The sequence below is a fragment of the Strix aluco genome, chromosome 17, assembly GCF_031877795.1.
Source record: "Strix aluco isolate bStrAlu1 chromosome 17, bStrAlu1.hap1, whole genome shotgun sequence".
In the NCBI taxonomy this organism is placed as follows: Eukaryota; Metazoa; Chordata; class Aves; order Strigiformes; family Strigidae; genus Strix; species Strix aluco.
Genome location: NC_133947.1, coordinates 6,621,650 through 6,634,572, shown reverse-complemented (window position 1 = coordinate 6,634,572; position 12,923 = coordinate 6,621,650). Strand labels below are relative to the sequence as shown.

Below are 12,923 nucleotides of genomic sequence, written 5' to 3'. Positions count from 1 at the left end.
ACAGAGCTGCTAACTCAGGAGTCACTTCAGCTTCCCATTCAGAAAGGGTAAGTGCATGTTTTTAATTATAGGCAAGCCCACGGACGCCGCAGCGAATACAGCCACTTGCCCCCTCCCAATTCCAGACACAAATGCTCCATTTCCCAAATTACTGCTGACTGGCCTGGGATTGGGTTTTATTGCAGACAAGCAAGCCAATTCTTTGAGGGTGAGGTTAATTCAAGCAGCCCCATGTAGAGCCTTATCCTGCAAATAGTTAAATGCTTAACCAGGCCTGCAAAAATTAGTCAAGTGCAAAGCTACCTTTCTAAGGATTTGTGGGACCAAGGCTGTAGCCCCCTTTTCTCCCCTAGTTTCCCCAGTACTTCTCCCTGATGGAAAAAAAGAAAAGTGAAGTTGATGACTCTGGCTGACTTGTCCTGTTTTCCTTTTAAATATAAAACTAAACTCAAGCTGTCTAAAGATTGTGCTGTCTTCACTTATGGAATTAATTCAAACATCAGGATTCTATTAATTGGAGAAAACAGCAAATTTGTCCCAAAGTGGCAAACCTCACAATATCAAAATAACTCTCAAAACATTAAAAACTCTGCTCCTACTGCCTGGTCAGCAAACAGACCCTAGGAAAACCAGCATGCATGCTTGGAAACAAATCAGGGCCTTAAACGTGTGTTATCCAAAACTTCTGATCTTTCTTAGCTGCTGGTTTAGGAATACAAATTCTACTGCATTAAGCAGAGAAAGGGAATAGATATTTTTATTTAAAACAGAGTAACTCAAAGTGGCCATAATAACCCATTTGTGTTGCTTTTGTACTTGGGTAATGAATGACTATAGTATAAAGTGCTCCTAGTTTTTGCCTCAAGGTCTTGTCAATCATTACCTGATAAATAAAAACTTCAAACAGGCTCCTTTTAGCTTAATTGGCCAGAATTTCTCTCTAAAGGAACGGCTGAGTACAGAGAATAATGTGTTTGTGGCAGCAATAGAAGTTAGCAAGCAAGGAAACATGCAGAGGATGCAAATTCTGAACTCAAAAGATGAGTTTTTTGGGTTTACTTATCCAGAAAGTGTCTGTTCCTATTGCGGACGGAGCTGAAAGGATTGAGTAGAGCAGCAGAGGAAATCCCGCGGTCCTTGGCAATGCTGCTGAGCTGCGCTTGTGCAAGCTCTGCTCTCCCTTTCTGGTTTTAGGCTTTAAAGCTGACACTTCTATTAAAAAATCAGAAATCTTAAAATTGTGCTAAGGCTTACTTAAATCATTATCTTTTATTATATGAACATTGGCAGCAATGGAGGCAGTTTCCTGTGTAGGGAAAAAAGGATCCTATTGTCAGTACTGGAACAGATCTGAAACAGCTCAATTAAGCAAACATAACATCCTCAAAGTTTGGCCTGGAAGGAAGTTAAAATAACCGATCTATAAAATGTTTTAAATGTGCTTTAAAATGTCATTACTCAGATAAATCTAGCTGTTTTGAAGCTGGTTCACTAGAGTTTTATGGCCCTGCCAGTTTATGGCAGCATACGTATTCAAGTCAAGAATTCCTCTTCCAGAACAGTAGATGAGGAGACAAAGCCACAGTAGCGCTGCGGACCGAGGGGAGGCTGCAACCAGCTCGGGAATGGAGTTTTGGCTCCCCGGCTGGAAAAGCTGCTACGAAGCATATCCAGCAAGTTGTGTGTGTTTGTGGCAGAGCTGGAAACCAACCGATATTTCATGATATAAGGCTGGATGTGTTGAAGTTAGTGGTAAAGCTTCTGTTGGCTGCAAGACTGGCACTGTAAAGCAGGATGATTTAATTTTTTTTTAAATTCATTTCCTCCCTTTGCTGGAACCACCTCTGACTTACACTGCATCTAAATGCAGAGAATTGGGACCATACTGAGAAATACCAGAGGATCCTCTTTCTAAAATTAGTCTAGGCATACAAAAGCTGAGTAGGCATCAGTTTAGGTCAATAAAGGTCTTTCCACTTGATGCTTTGCTGGACTTCAGATCAGTGCATGAAGCAAATTTACTTATGAATTTGTAATTGCTTGTGAAAAATAGTAGTTTCACTCCAAAACGCTGATGATTTAAGCCTCTGAATCGGCAAATACATCTACATAAACTGGCACAACTCCGCTCACAGTTCAAAGTACAGAACCCCAAAATTGCTGTTATGCCCTGAAGATATAATGTTTAGTTAATACAGGGATTTAGACCATTATTTTTTTCAGCTGCCTCCATAGCAATGCGGTGTGGTATCCACAGTAGGAAACCTCATGCCAGCAGCATCTCTGAAATATGCTAAAACAATCTAAATTAGAAAATGTCAGCTTCTTGGCTGATGTTCCTTTGGAGTTTCTTTTTTCCTTTCTTGTGCCTCTATAATTTTATTGGGATGACTAAATCTCTGAACTATGTTAGCAGTAAACAGAACTAATTTACCCCCTGCTTCTTTGAAACAGCTGCTGACAGCTGCACTATAATTCAATCATGGATCTTTGCAGTGCAGTCTGCAAAACATATTCATATTTTTCTGTGTTCTTCCCTCTCTGTTGTATTTGGACTGAAGGAGTCACACCAAATAGCAACATGTGCTGATTTTGCCTGTACATAGAGATTGATCTACATGAAAACAGAGGCTCAAGATGAATTATTGCCCAGCCAAAAAGGTTCTTTGAATACAGGGAGAATAACCACACAGACACACAATGTTGTTGGGATATCTTTTGTAAAGTTGCAATGATTTATTTTACTAGTTTGTACAAAAGGCTTCTGACAACTGCTCTATGAAAAGAACCAGAAACGTGTATGCATTTTTGCCAACTGTTAATAAATATCTTCTTAAATAAGGAAACAAATGTGTTTAGGAACCGAGAATAATTTTTCCTGGATGTGATTGAAAAGGAATTCAGAGATGGAAATAAATAATTCTTCTTCCGCTTGTGACAACTATTTACATAAAAATGTACAAACAGTGAAGCTGATGTTGAGCCTAGCAACAGAAATCCTGTTCTTATGTTTAAAAAAAAAACCAACCCAAACCAGAAACAATCCCACATAATATTTAATATATGAATCCTATACAGAAGATACCGTGGTCCAAGTTAAAAATGCAATACACCCACGCAGTGACCACCAACACTGAAACACCCGCAAGAAAAACTAATCCTTGACTACTAAATAGTGGAAGTTTAGGCACAATTAGCTTTTAACTTTCTAGGCAGCGCCTTAACTTCCTTTAGGAGGTTTACAGAAGCACTGGTGTATATAGGTATACAATGTCAAAAGACACTTCCAATCTGTGTGATTTCAATACTTCACTCTAAATAAGAGACGCACTGAGGGCAGTTTTGGCTGTTTATTGTAGATGGTCTTGTCTGCAGGCTCTGGGGAGAGATGGTCTTTTGGCTTCAGCTGTTGTCCTGCCATTTGGCTGTGTGTGGCCAAAGTCTCACCTTGGGGCAGTTAGGAAGTTTGCTGGAGTCGCACGTGCGGAGTGTGTGCGTGCCACGGCCAGGCTGGTCCTGCAGATGTTTGAGTTGCCTGGGTTGGAAGCTGGGCACATCTGGCAATGTGGCAACTGCTCGCTGAGGCCCCAGTCCAAAACCTACCGATGTCATGGAGAGACTTGCACTTTCCCATAAGCCTAATACTGCTACTGAGAAAACTGCTGGGAAAACACCAGTTGACTTAAAGATTAGAATTAGATCATCAGAAACAAGTTTCCAATTTATTTCATAGACGGTATTTTTCTTCCTTTGCTTATTCTTTTTAAAGTGAGGCATCTGGTCTGGATTTGATCTGTGACTTAAAGGAAGAAGAGCAGTGAGTGATTTCCAGAATCGGGCGGTTGCGTTCATTTATCTTCTTTCTCTAACTCTCCTCTAAGGCAAGATACGGAGCCAAGTTCCCACTGCAGCTGCATCGCCCTGTCCACTCACTGAGCAGAGAGAACCATCTCCAGGGATTTATTATGTTCTGGATCCATCTGTTGGAGGTTTAGGTTTTTGAAGTTTGGAGATTTAGAGCTGGGTGTGCTGTGGACCTGGTGTTTCATTGGACAGAATTTTCTTATTTATCTCCCTGGTGAAATTTATGTCAATCCTACTTTTTTAATCGCAAGGTATGCCAAAGTGTTGAATTGGTTTGTGATTGGTTACTGCTACTTTGTATTCTTCTTCACAACAACTTTAATTAAGCTTTAATTACATAAGTGTAATGTTTGTGTAACCTGTGACTTTAAAAGAAGGAAAAAGAAAAGCCTGGAGGGGATGTTTTCTTGCTCCTGGTTCCAGTTTGTTGGTGTGGCTCTTGAAAGGGAATTTTTTTTTTTTTTTAAGAGGTGAAGCCAATAATAGAGCAGGGGTTTCATCATAAACACTGACCCTGGGAAGTAAGGTTTCCTAGCTTGTTCCTAGCTGAGTCGGTGTGGTGCTGTGTGTATGTCCCAGCTTACAGCACCTTTTGCACTTGAGCCTCCATGTTTTCAAAAAAGTGTTGAAACTTGTTCTGTCAGTGAAGTCAATGGACGTTTTCCAAACAGGAGCAGGATCTTAAGCTGGCTTTCACAACTCCATAATTGCTTAGGACACCCCAGCTAAACGTTAAAGGTTTAATCTCTGCTTAACATTTTGCTTTCCTGTTTAAAGTTCATAGCAAACTCAAATTCTTTCTAGAGGAAATTTCCTTCCCTGTTGACAGAAAAAATTATACCCAAAAAGTCTTGCTCTTTGGAATCATTTCTTCAGTTCTTTTGCTTGCCAATTAGAAAAGTCTTTTTTCTTTTTCCTTAGACTGATCTGTCCCTTGAATTTGCATCAATCCAGACATAGCTTTTGCTACTGTAGTTTAAAACTGGAAGTTGCATGTAATTAATCTTTGTTTTTGTTTATGAAATTGAAGTAAACAGAGGGATGGAAGTAATAATTCTCTAACAAAATACCTGTTCACTCCAGGTATATTTTGTTCACTTATTTTATTGCAAACTGTGTTACAGGAACTACACATGCTTATTGTCACAGCACATTCTCACCTTGGATAGATTACTATTTTTTAACTCACATTCAACACTGGTGAGTTTGCAATCTTCAGAAAGACTCATTTGCAAAAGTATGTATTGTAGGAGCCAATTTTGAAGGCAGATTTGGTTTTAAATGGTTTCTCTGGCTTGTTTCAGTTTACAAGCTCATTGTCTGTAATAAACTAAAACAAAATGTGTTCAAATGCCACTTAGATCCAGAAACTGTTCCATTGTCTGAACTTTCAGAAGCCCAGTCCTAAAAACTGTTTGGGATTTTTTTAAACCCATTGCTGGAGCGCTAACCTTTTCCCCTCCCCCATATAGCCATACAAAACCACTCTTTACAAATAACTTTTTTTTTCTGTCCTACAAATCTAATGACAGCCACATGCTCGTACCACCATGTTCCTGTATTTTTTTAAGATAACATTGGAGCTGTCATCAAAATAGAGCACTGAGATGGCATTGAGTTGTGTAGGAGCACAGCAGGGTTTCGGCACAGTCTCTGGGTTTATAAAGTGAACCTGGGGAATGAAAGTAGAAGCATGTTAAGATTTACTTTTCCCTTCTCCTCCCCCATATTTTTCTTTCCCTGGCAACTTTCTGTCTGTCCCATACACTCACTTGGACATGTTTCGAACACCTGGCTTTGTGTACAAATGTCTTGAGATGTCCCCTGCATGTACAGAGGCTGACGCACGCACCCAAGTCAGATCTAGTTGGAAATCTTTCAGCGAGGCAGGTTTTCATTAGAAAATTCCCATTTGTCAGAGCAGTCAACATTCTGCAGAAGTGTACCAGTTACGGTAAACTCTGCGGGACGTGCAGGCGAGGTTTTGTGAGAAATCCCATCAGCCCTGGGCAGAGACCCCTGGCCCTGAGGCTGGCAGCACGGAGACCTGGCTGGGGCCAGGGGCTCCAGGTCCCCTGTGCTCCCTGCTGTGGGACCTCCGAGGAGAGAGGGAAAAAGCAAATAAAAAGCAATCTACCAGGAGAAAAACACAGATATTTCTTCCCTTGGAAATGTAGATGCTTCTAGTTTCCCTAATACTTTTGGCAATGTTGTCCTTAGATGTGCACAGGGCATGGGATGTAGATGCAAAGGTGCAGTGAGCCTCCTTGTGCCCTGCAGCTGCGTGCAGGGGGCCGGGGCTGTTAAGCTGGGCCCAAGCTGGGTAGGAGAGGGCATCCAGGCAGGGCAGCTGAGGTGCTGCTCAGCCAGGGTGTTTGGCACCAGCATGTCTGCTGGCCCAGGCCAAGAGCCATGGTGCACTGGCTTTGGTGACACAGCTGGGGCTGGGTGGCCCCCAGCCAACGATCCCTGTGAGCACAGGCGTGGTGTCATGACACGCCAGCTCAGGGCTCCCATCTGGACATCTCTGTACGGTTTCTTAAAACAAATACACAGAGCAGCTGGCCTGTGTAATTTTGGAATTCACTGACCCATTCCTCAGTCTGCCCCCAGACCCGCTTTTGGTGGCACCATACAGTGGATCCTTACAGAGTTCTTCCAAGAGATGCTGATAGTGGGACACACGTCCTGCTCTCTCCTTCCCATGCAGTGGGACTACACCACCATTAAGATGTCTATCATAGGGCCCTTTTAAACTAGAGAGAGCATGTCAGTGCTTGCAGCAAAGACAGGGTAATTCCTAGCCAACTATTAATTCAGGCCACTTGGCTAGACATGTTGAGCCAAATGCTGCAGGCATCTTAATGAGCTAATGCAGACCTTCCTTCTCTTGTTAGCTTAAAGATTTTTTTGTGTATAAACTTATTTCTGAGTAACACCTATCAGATATAACTGCACTAGGAGCTACAGTGCACCTACCAGTGTCTGTACAATGGCATGATTTGTAGCGTTCATGTATGAATTCAACGGGAAAGCACATTCTCCTTCACAGTAATATGCAGCATAGCCCTCCGGAGCGATGATCCAGTCCTTGATTAAATTGAGCCATTAAATTGTGGAAAAAGACAGAAATATTGTGCAGTGAAACAAAAAGTAAAACAGCACATAAATCTATCAATTCATACATCCACATACAATTAGAGTGGCCTGCAAAATAAAAATCTGGTACACCGACCTTTCTAATGCTATTTTATACACCTCTAAAGTGGCTGCTTTTCCTGGATTGACATATCCTGCTTTGCAAACATGCCCACAGAGTAGCTGAACTTCAGGGTTTAGTTGTTTATCTATTCAGCAGTGTGCTCCCGGCTGTCCACAAGGATCACTTTGCCCATCGCTGTAATGCAGGTATAAGCTCTCAGAAATGAGAATGTCCTTAACCAGGTTTAAAAGAATTAATAGATGAAAATGGAGAGCCATGTGTGCGTTCAGCACTGCCAGAGGAAATCCAGGGCCACAGTTTCTCAAAAAGACCTAAGTGTGAGTTTCTAGCCAGTCTCACACTAAGTATTTGTATGCCCTAACTTTGTAGAAGCACTTCTTAAGCATGCTAAAGGCAATACATAATTTTTTCCCTCTGGAATGAAAAAAGAATCCAGTAATTGGCTCGATACCACTATTGCAGCTTGGTAAGCGATGTGCAAAGGCACCCCAGCTCCCACCCCAGTCACGCGCAGCCCTTACCTGCCACCCTAGGTCCCTGAAGCTGACGTAGAGCTCATGCTTCTTGCAGGCTTGTCGCTGGTCGCTGCTGCTGTTCTCTGCGTGGGGACAAGGGGTGGCCATAAGGCTGGGCTGCCCCACGCTCGCGGCATGCCCCAGCACCCACAGCCCTCAGCAGTGCCCCAACAGGGACTGAGGCAGTGCTGCTCATCTGCTGCACTTGTGGCTTGCTTTTTTAATGTTTTCAGTTTTAGTCATAAAATAATGGCTGGGTTCAATACATATGAAATGACCCTCTGGCTTTCTGTGCAAAGCCAAAAAAGGCCTGGGAAAATAGCTTTTTGCCTTTTTTTTCCTGGGCTTCCTCTGACCTCGTATTAGCAAAAAGCAGATCTCTCTGATTATTGCCTACTATTTAAAAGGAGAATCTGTGGAAGGAGTGATAAAGGCACCCTTTACCTATTTTCTAAATTCCTGCCTTTGAATCACCTCTGTTACTGGTGATAGTTGCACCTTCAGGCCTACAAACGCAACATATGACATTAAGATAATGTGGAATCTGTTCTTCTGTCCAGTGCAGCTGGATCCAGATTACAGACTTCTCACAATGGGTGACAGTGCTGCAGACAAAGAATAAAGCATGGGTCTGAATCATGGAGCTGTAAAACTACACTGATAGTTATGGTAGTTGTGTCCATCCTGGACATACAGCCTGAGGTGGAGACCCAAGTAGAAGTACCAGAAAATACTTTTTCAACTCTTGTCATTGGAAGCTAACTCAATATGGCATCCGCAAGCTGGAGCAGGACACTGGTTACAGGGACTTTTCTAACATACTCGCAGAAGTAAGAAATTCTTCTGTCCACTACCCATCCTTTAAAAATTGAATTTATACAGCAAAGAGATGATAAAAATGCACACTTAAACTGCAGACCATCTATGCTCAGGGAACTGCAAAACCCAGAGCTTGGAAACATAAGCCATGGAAAACCGTTTTAAGAGACTCTTGGGTTTTGTGTGAGAGGTACAAAAATACCTACACGTGGGCAGGTCAGAGAAGCCACACCTGTCGCCACGGCTGCAGAAAAACATCATTAGTTCTAGGACAGGAATGACCTGATTAAATACAGGGAAGCTGCAGGAACACTGATGGGAGAGTTCTCCCATAGCCTTGCAGGTAATCCCAAGCAACCCAAGGCAAAGGTGAGTTGCGTAAGATGATATTGTGCCCTACGCTGTCCTCTTCCTTCCAGCTCTGCCAAGCTCTCCCTCCATACAGTGAAGCGCTCGCAGAAATAGAGCTTGAATCTGCCACTGCCCTCAGCAGAGCAAGCCCTGTGCTGCAGTTCCTGCTGGGAAGGTCACCAAGGGCCCGTTATTCTGAGGTATCTCATAATTAAGTCACGTTTCTATTTCAAATGCCTGATGGGGTTTTCTTCCATATTAGGAGGCACAGCTCCCCCCAAAACACCTGCAGTTATCCTGAGCAACAAATGGGTTTTCCTCTTCCAGGCAAAACTTTTGGGACTACTAATCTTTTTGGGGGTTTAAACTTAAAATCACAAAATGTGAAAATCTACAGCGTTTTGATTCAGATCCACTGAACTACATTATCATTTGGTCCCTCATTGATTTAATGTAATTATATTTCAAAATGAGAATTTATTTTTTGTGGGAGAAAAGGAGATTTTCTGGTTAGGTGCCTTTTTCTTTTTTTTTAAACTGGATTAAGAAATCCCTTCGTTTAACATTGTTTCAAATAAACATTATTTTTCTAACTTTTTTGGAATAATCCCTAATCCCAAGTAGTTTCAAACCAGCAACTGAACACTAGTGGTAGACCAAAGAGACAAGAAAACAGACTGAATATGGGAGAAACCGTTCCCACATTATCCCACGCCCAGAAACACCACCCCAGCAACCCGCGCTGTACCTGCAATGTTCGACACCCGGAAAGCTTCCTGGTTCTTTGGTGTTTTTGATCGATTCTGGCTCCTTTGCTTCCCTCCTGTGGAGCGAATACTGCGGAGATGAACCTCGGTGGCTTTGAAGAAGGCTACCGTGAATGGCTGCTTGTTCTGCGGGCCGTGCCTTCCAATAAGACCCGCCAGTTTGGGATTGATGCTTTGCCCTTAATAACAGAATGGAGTGGTAAGAGGGCCTGCAGTAGCTTTTCATTTTCAGCAGCCATAGCAAGGACAACAAGGAGGAGAGCTGCTGGCTGGCTGGCGAGGGTGATTCCTAGGCATGTCTGTCTGCGCTGATCCACCAAGGGCCTGGACTTAATTGGCAAAGCTGCTTCTGACAAGAGCAGCTCAGCACAGCTAACTTCATTTTATATCTGCATGTAAAAGTTACATAAAATAGTCCTACATATAATTATTTTACCCTAAATCCGCTTAGCATTAACTTTTCCTGCATTCTTTAGAGGGGTTTCTTTAAGTTCACCAACCTATAATTTGAAGTGATCCTATAAAAGGAACCATAAAACTCTGCCCATAGGAACACTAAATTCCCACTGGAAGGTTATTAACTTAAAATAAAAATGCCTTGTATGAAACACTGACAGAGTTCCAGATATACCATAGCTGAAAAAAAGAAATAGTTCAGATGTTTAGAGACATTTTGCTTATTGCTGTATATCAGGTACAGCAGTGCTGAGAACTTTGCAAAACTGTTGATTACTGTTCATGCTTCCTTCATCCTGGGCTTTTAAAATAATTTGATTTTTGGTAAAAGATGATGAGGTGGTTTCTCTGTAGAATTAAATCAATTATTTACAAAAAACACAAGGTGGGGGTGGCAGTGGGATATCTCTCCCTGTTGCCTCCAAAGGATGTCTGGGTGCTGTTGAGAAATGCAGGGGTGATATCCAAAATTATTCTGTTCCAAGCCATTGAATACTGCTGCTAAGTCAAAGTTATGTTAATGGCTTTTGAGATCCTTTTGCTAAGACAGAGCTGGGCCTTGTCAGCCACAAATCAAATATGCCAAAGGACAGCTGACACTTTCCTAGAGAAGCCCTGAAAGGCAGCCTGGCTGGGGAGAGCAGGTGAGGGGCTCTACATTCCACTGACAAAAATGCCCTTATCTTACTAGTTTCTGACTACCATGTGAAAAGAAGCTGGTAACCTGCAGTATTTCTAGGTAATATGCTATAACTGCTGTTTTTGAGATGAGTAAAGTAAATGCTAAGGCTTACAAATTACTGTGTTTACGGAACTGTTTCCATCTTTGCTCTTGCACATGGCTAAAAGATTGGTAAATGTGACAGACCCAGAGAAAGGGTGCTGTGCTCAAAGCTTGAGGCCAAGAAATGGACCAGCCTCGACTGGAGTCCATTTTCTATTTTTCCAAAAGCGTGCAGCTCAGCGAACAAGTCCCAGGCTGCAATATATGGGATTTGTGGAGAGGACTGGCTCAAGAAGTGTTTTAATGGGAGCTTGGCAGTGGGACAGCTGCGCAGCATGGCCAGGCCTTGCAAACTAGATAAAACAAACTAATCTTGGGACAGGAAAAGCTTTGGCGAAAATAGCAAATGCGAAAACTCACGTACGTAGATTTGTACGTGGACACACATCAACAACTTCTTCACCTTCTGCTTAAGCCACTGCTCAGAAACTTGTCCGAAGAGTTTTTATTTTAAACATTTGAGTCTGAGCCCCCAAAGCGCTTAAGCAAGTAGCTGATGCTAAATATACGAGTAGTTCTGCTTGTGCTCGGGCTCTGCTGGATCGAAGCCTTATTTCCTGAAAACTAGCTCAGCTGCAGGAGTTAGAGCTCACTGAATACTGCTCCTATGGCTTCTCCTGGCCCTTCAGAAGAGCCTTTCTGCTTCCCAAAGCTGTTTCAACTAGGAAGTACATCTACGGCTGTGTTTTTTCCAGTGTAAATTATTTCACCTTTACTGTATCTCTAGAGAGGAGGTCAGCAGTATGCAGTGAGGGGACCCAGCTTCACACTGATATGTTTAATGGATTTGCATTAGTGCAGCAATAAGTAGCATTTGACCAATGAATTTCTCATGTCATGTTCAAGATCAGTATGGTGGCAGTTGCCTTAGGGGAAAAAAAGGCATGTAATGCTCTGTATGCAAAGTAGCAGATTTCTTTTTAAATAAAGATGGGAAAAATCCACTTTCTAACTTTCCTATACATGCAGAAAGCAAGGTTAAGCACATGAATATCACCATTAGACAATGATAAACTTCTCCCAAAAGAACTGAAGTTGTGTTCTTGAACCAGAGGGCACAGCTTCATCTGCTTTTATGAAGCTGCTTTTTTAATACTGTCTAAAATGGGATCTTAAGTAATAAATGAAGCTACACCTAAGTGGGAAGCTGCTGTTCCCATGTGCTGGTGCCGAGCGAGGTGCTGGGCTGAGAGCTCGCTGACGGCTACTGAGTCACTCCAACATTTCTTCTGCTTGCTGCTTGAGCCGATCCTCATTTTTGAAGAGTAAATAAATACCCTTTGATTCCGCCCTAGTTATACACGTTAATAGACTTATTTGGCAAGATTATAATGAAATACAAAAATCAGTTTAATTCCTTTTGTATAATTTCATCTGGACAGTGCTTATGATGTCATAATTTTTTAAAATAGACTGTACTGGCTTCATGATTACAGACCCCTATATGTAACGACAGATATAAGGAAAAGTGGTGGGTTTTTTCTAATTCACTTAAAGCTTTGGGGATTGCCCAAGCATATAGCGTTGCATCAAAATCCTGCTGTGTTTGCAGCATATGATTTTCATATGAAGTCCAGGTGTAAAAGCAACTTTCTTGTTACTGCACATGGTTGGTCTAAATCCAAAATGAAACTTGGGGAGCAAAGAAGGACATGTCCTTGCCATTCAAAATAGAAAGAAAAATTCACATGTATGGTGGAGAACTGTGAGTGCAAAGGTGTGCTGCCACGGGACTTGGATATAGAAGTCAAGCAGAGAATTAGGTCCTGTATCTCTGTATTTACTTTTTAAACTCTGCACTTGGCTTTTCTAACTTTAATGACATGCTGATTAAAGTATTTTGTTAATATATTTTCGAGAAGGCAGCAACTTTGCAAAGGGTTGAAATCATATACAAACTCAGCTAGATTTCTGAGGAGTGCAAAAAGAAATCGGATTCCTAATTTTCATTGAGTTGAGTTACAGATGAGAATGCACTTATCACTGAACCTGGGAATTTCTGTCTTTGAAAGCTCTCTCTGTGATAGATCTGGCTGCATGCTTCTAAGGATCCATTTCTAATTGCTCCAGCAGAGCAGAGGTACCGTGAGTGTGCGCAGAGTTGCAGCATTTCCTTGGATGCAGAATCCTGAAAAGTCTCCATT

At 42.1% G+C, this 12,923-nt stretch overlaps 1 protein-coding gene across 1 annotated transcript in view; it reads right to left on the bottom strand.

Moving 5' to 3' along the window:
* Nucleotides 1-2,703: 2,703 nt before the first annotated feature.
* BMP7 (bone morphogenetic protein 7) overlaps nt 2,704-12,923 on the bottom strand; it is a 47,267-nt gene continuing 37,047 nt past the window's right edge. The window contains exons 4-7 of the mRNA XM_074843320.1: nt 9,521-9,718; nt 7,609-7,685; nt 6,844-6,954; nt 2,704-5,536 (exon numbers count right to left, since the gene is read on the bottom strand). Of these exons, the coding sequence (XP_074699421.1) occupies nt 5,387-5,536; nt 6,844-6,954; nt 7,609-7,685; nt 9,521-9,718 (536 nt within the window). The 3' untranslated portion in view covers nt 2,704-5,386. The remainder of the gene's footprint in view (nt 5,537-6,843; nt 6,955-7,608; nt 7,686-9,520; nt 9,719-12,923) is intronic.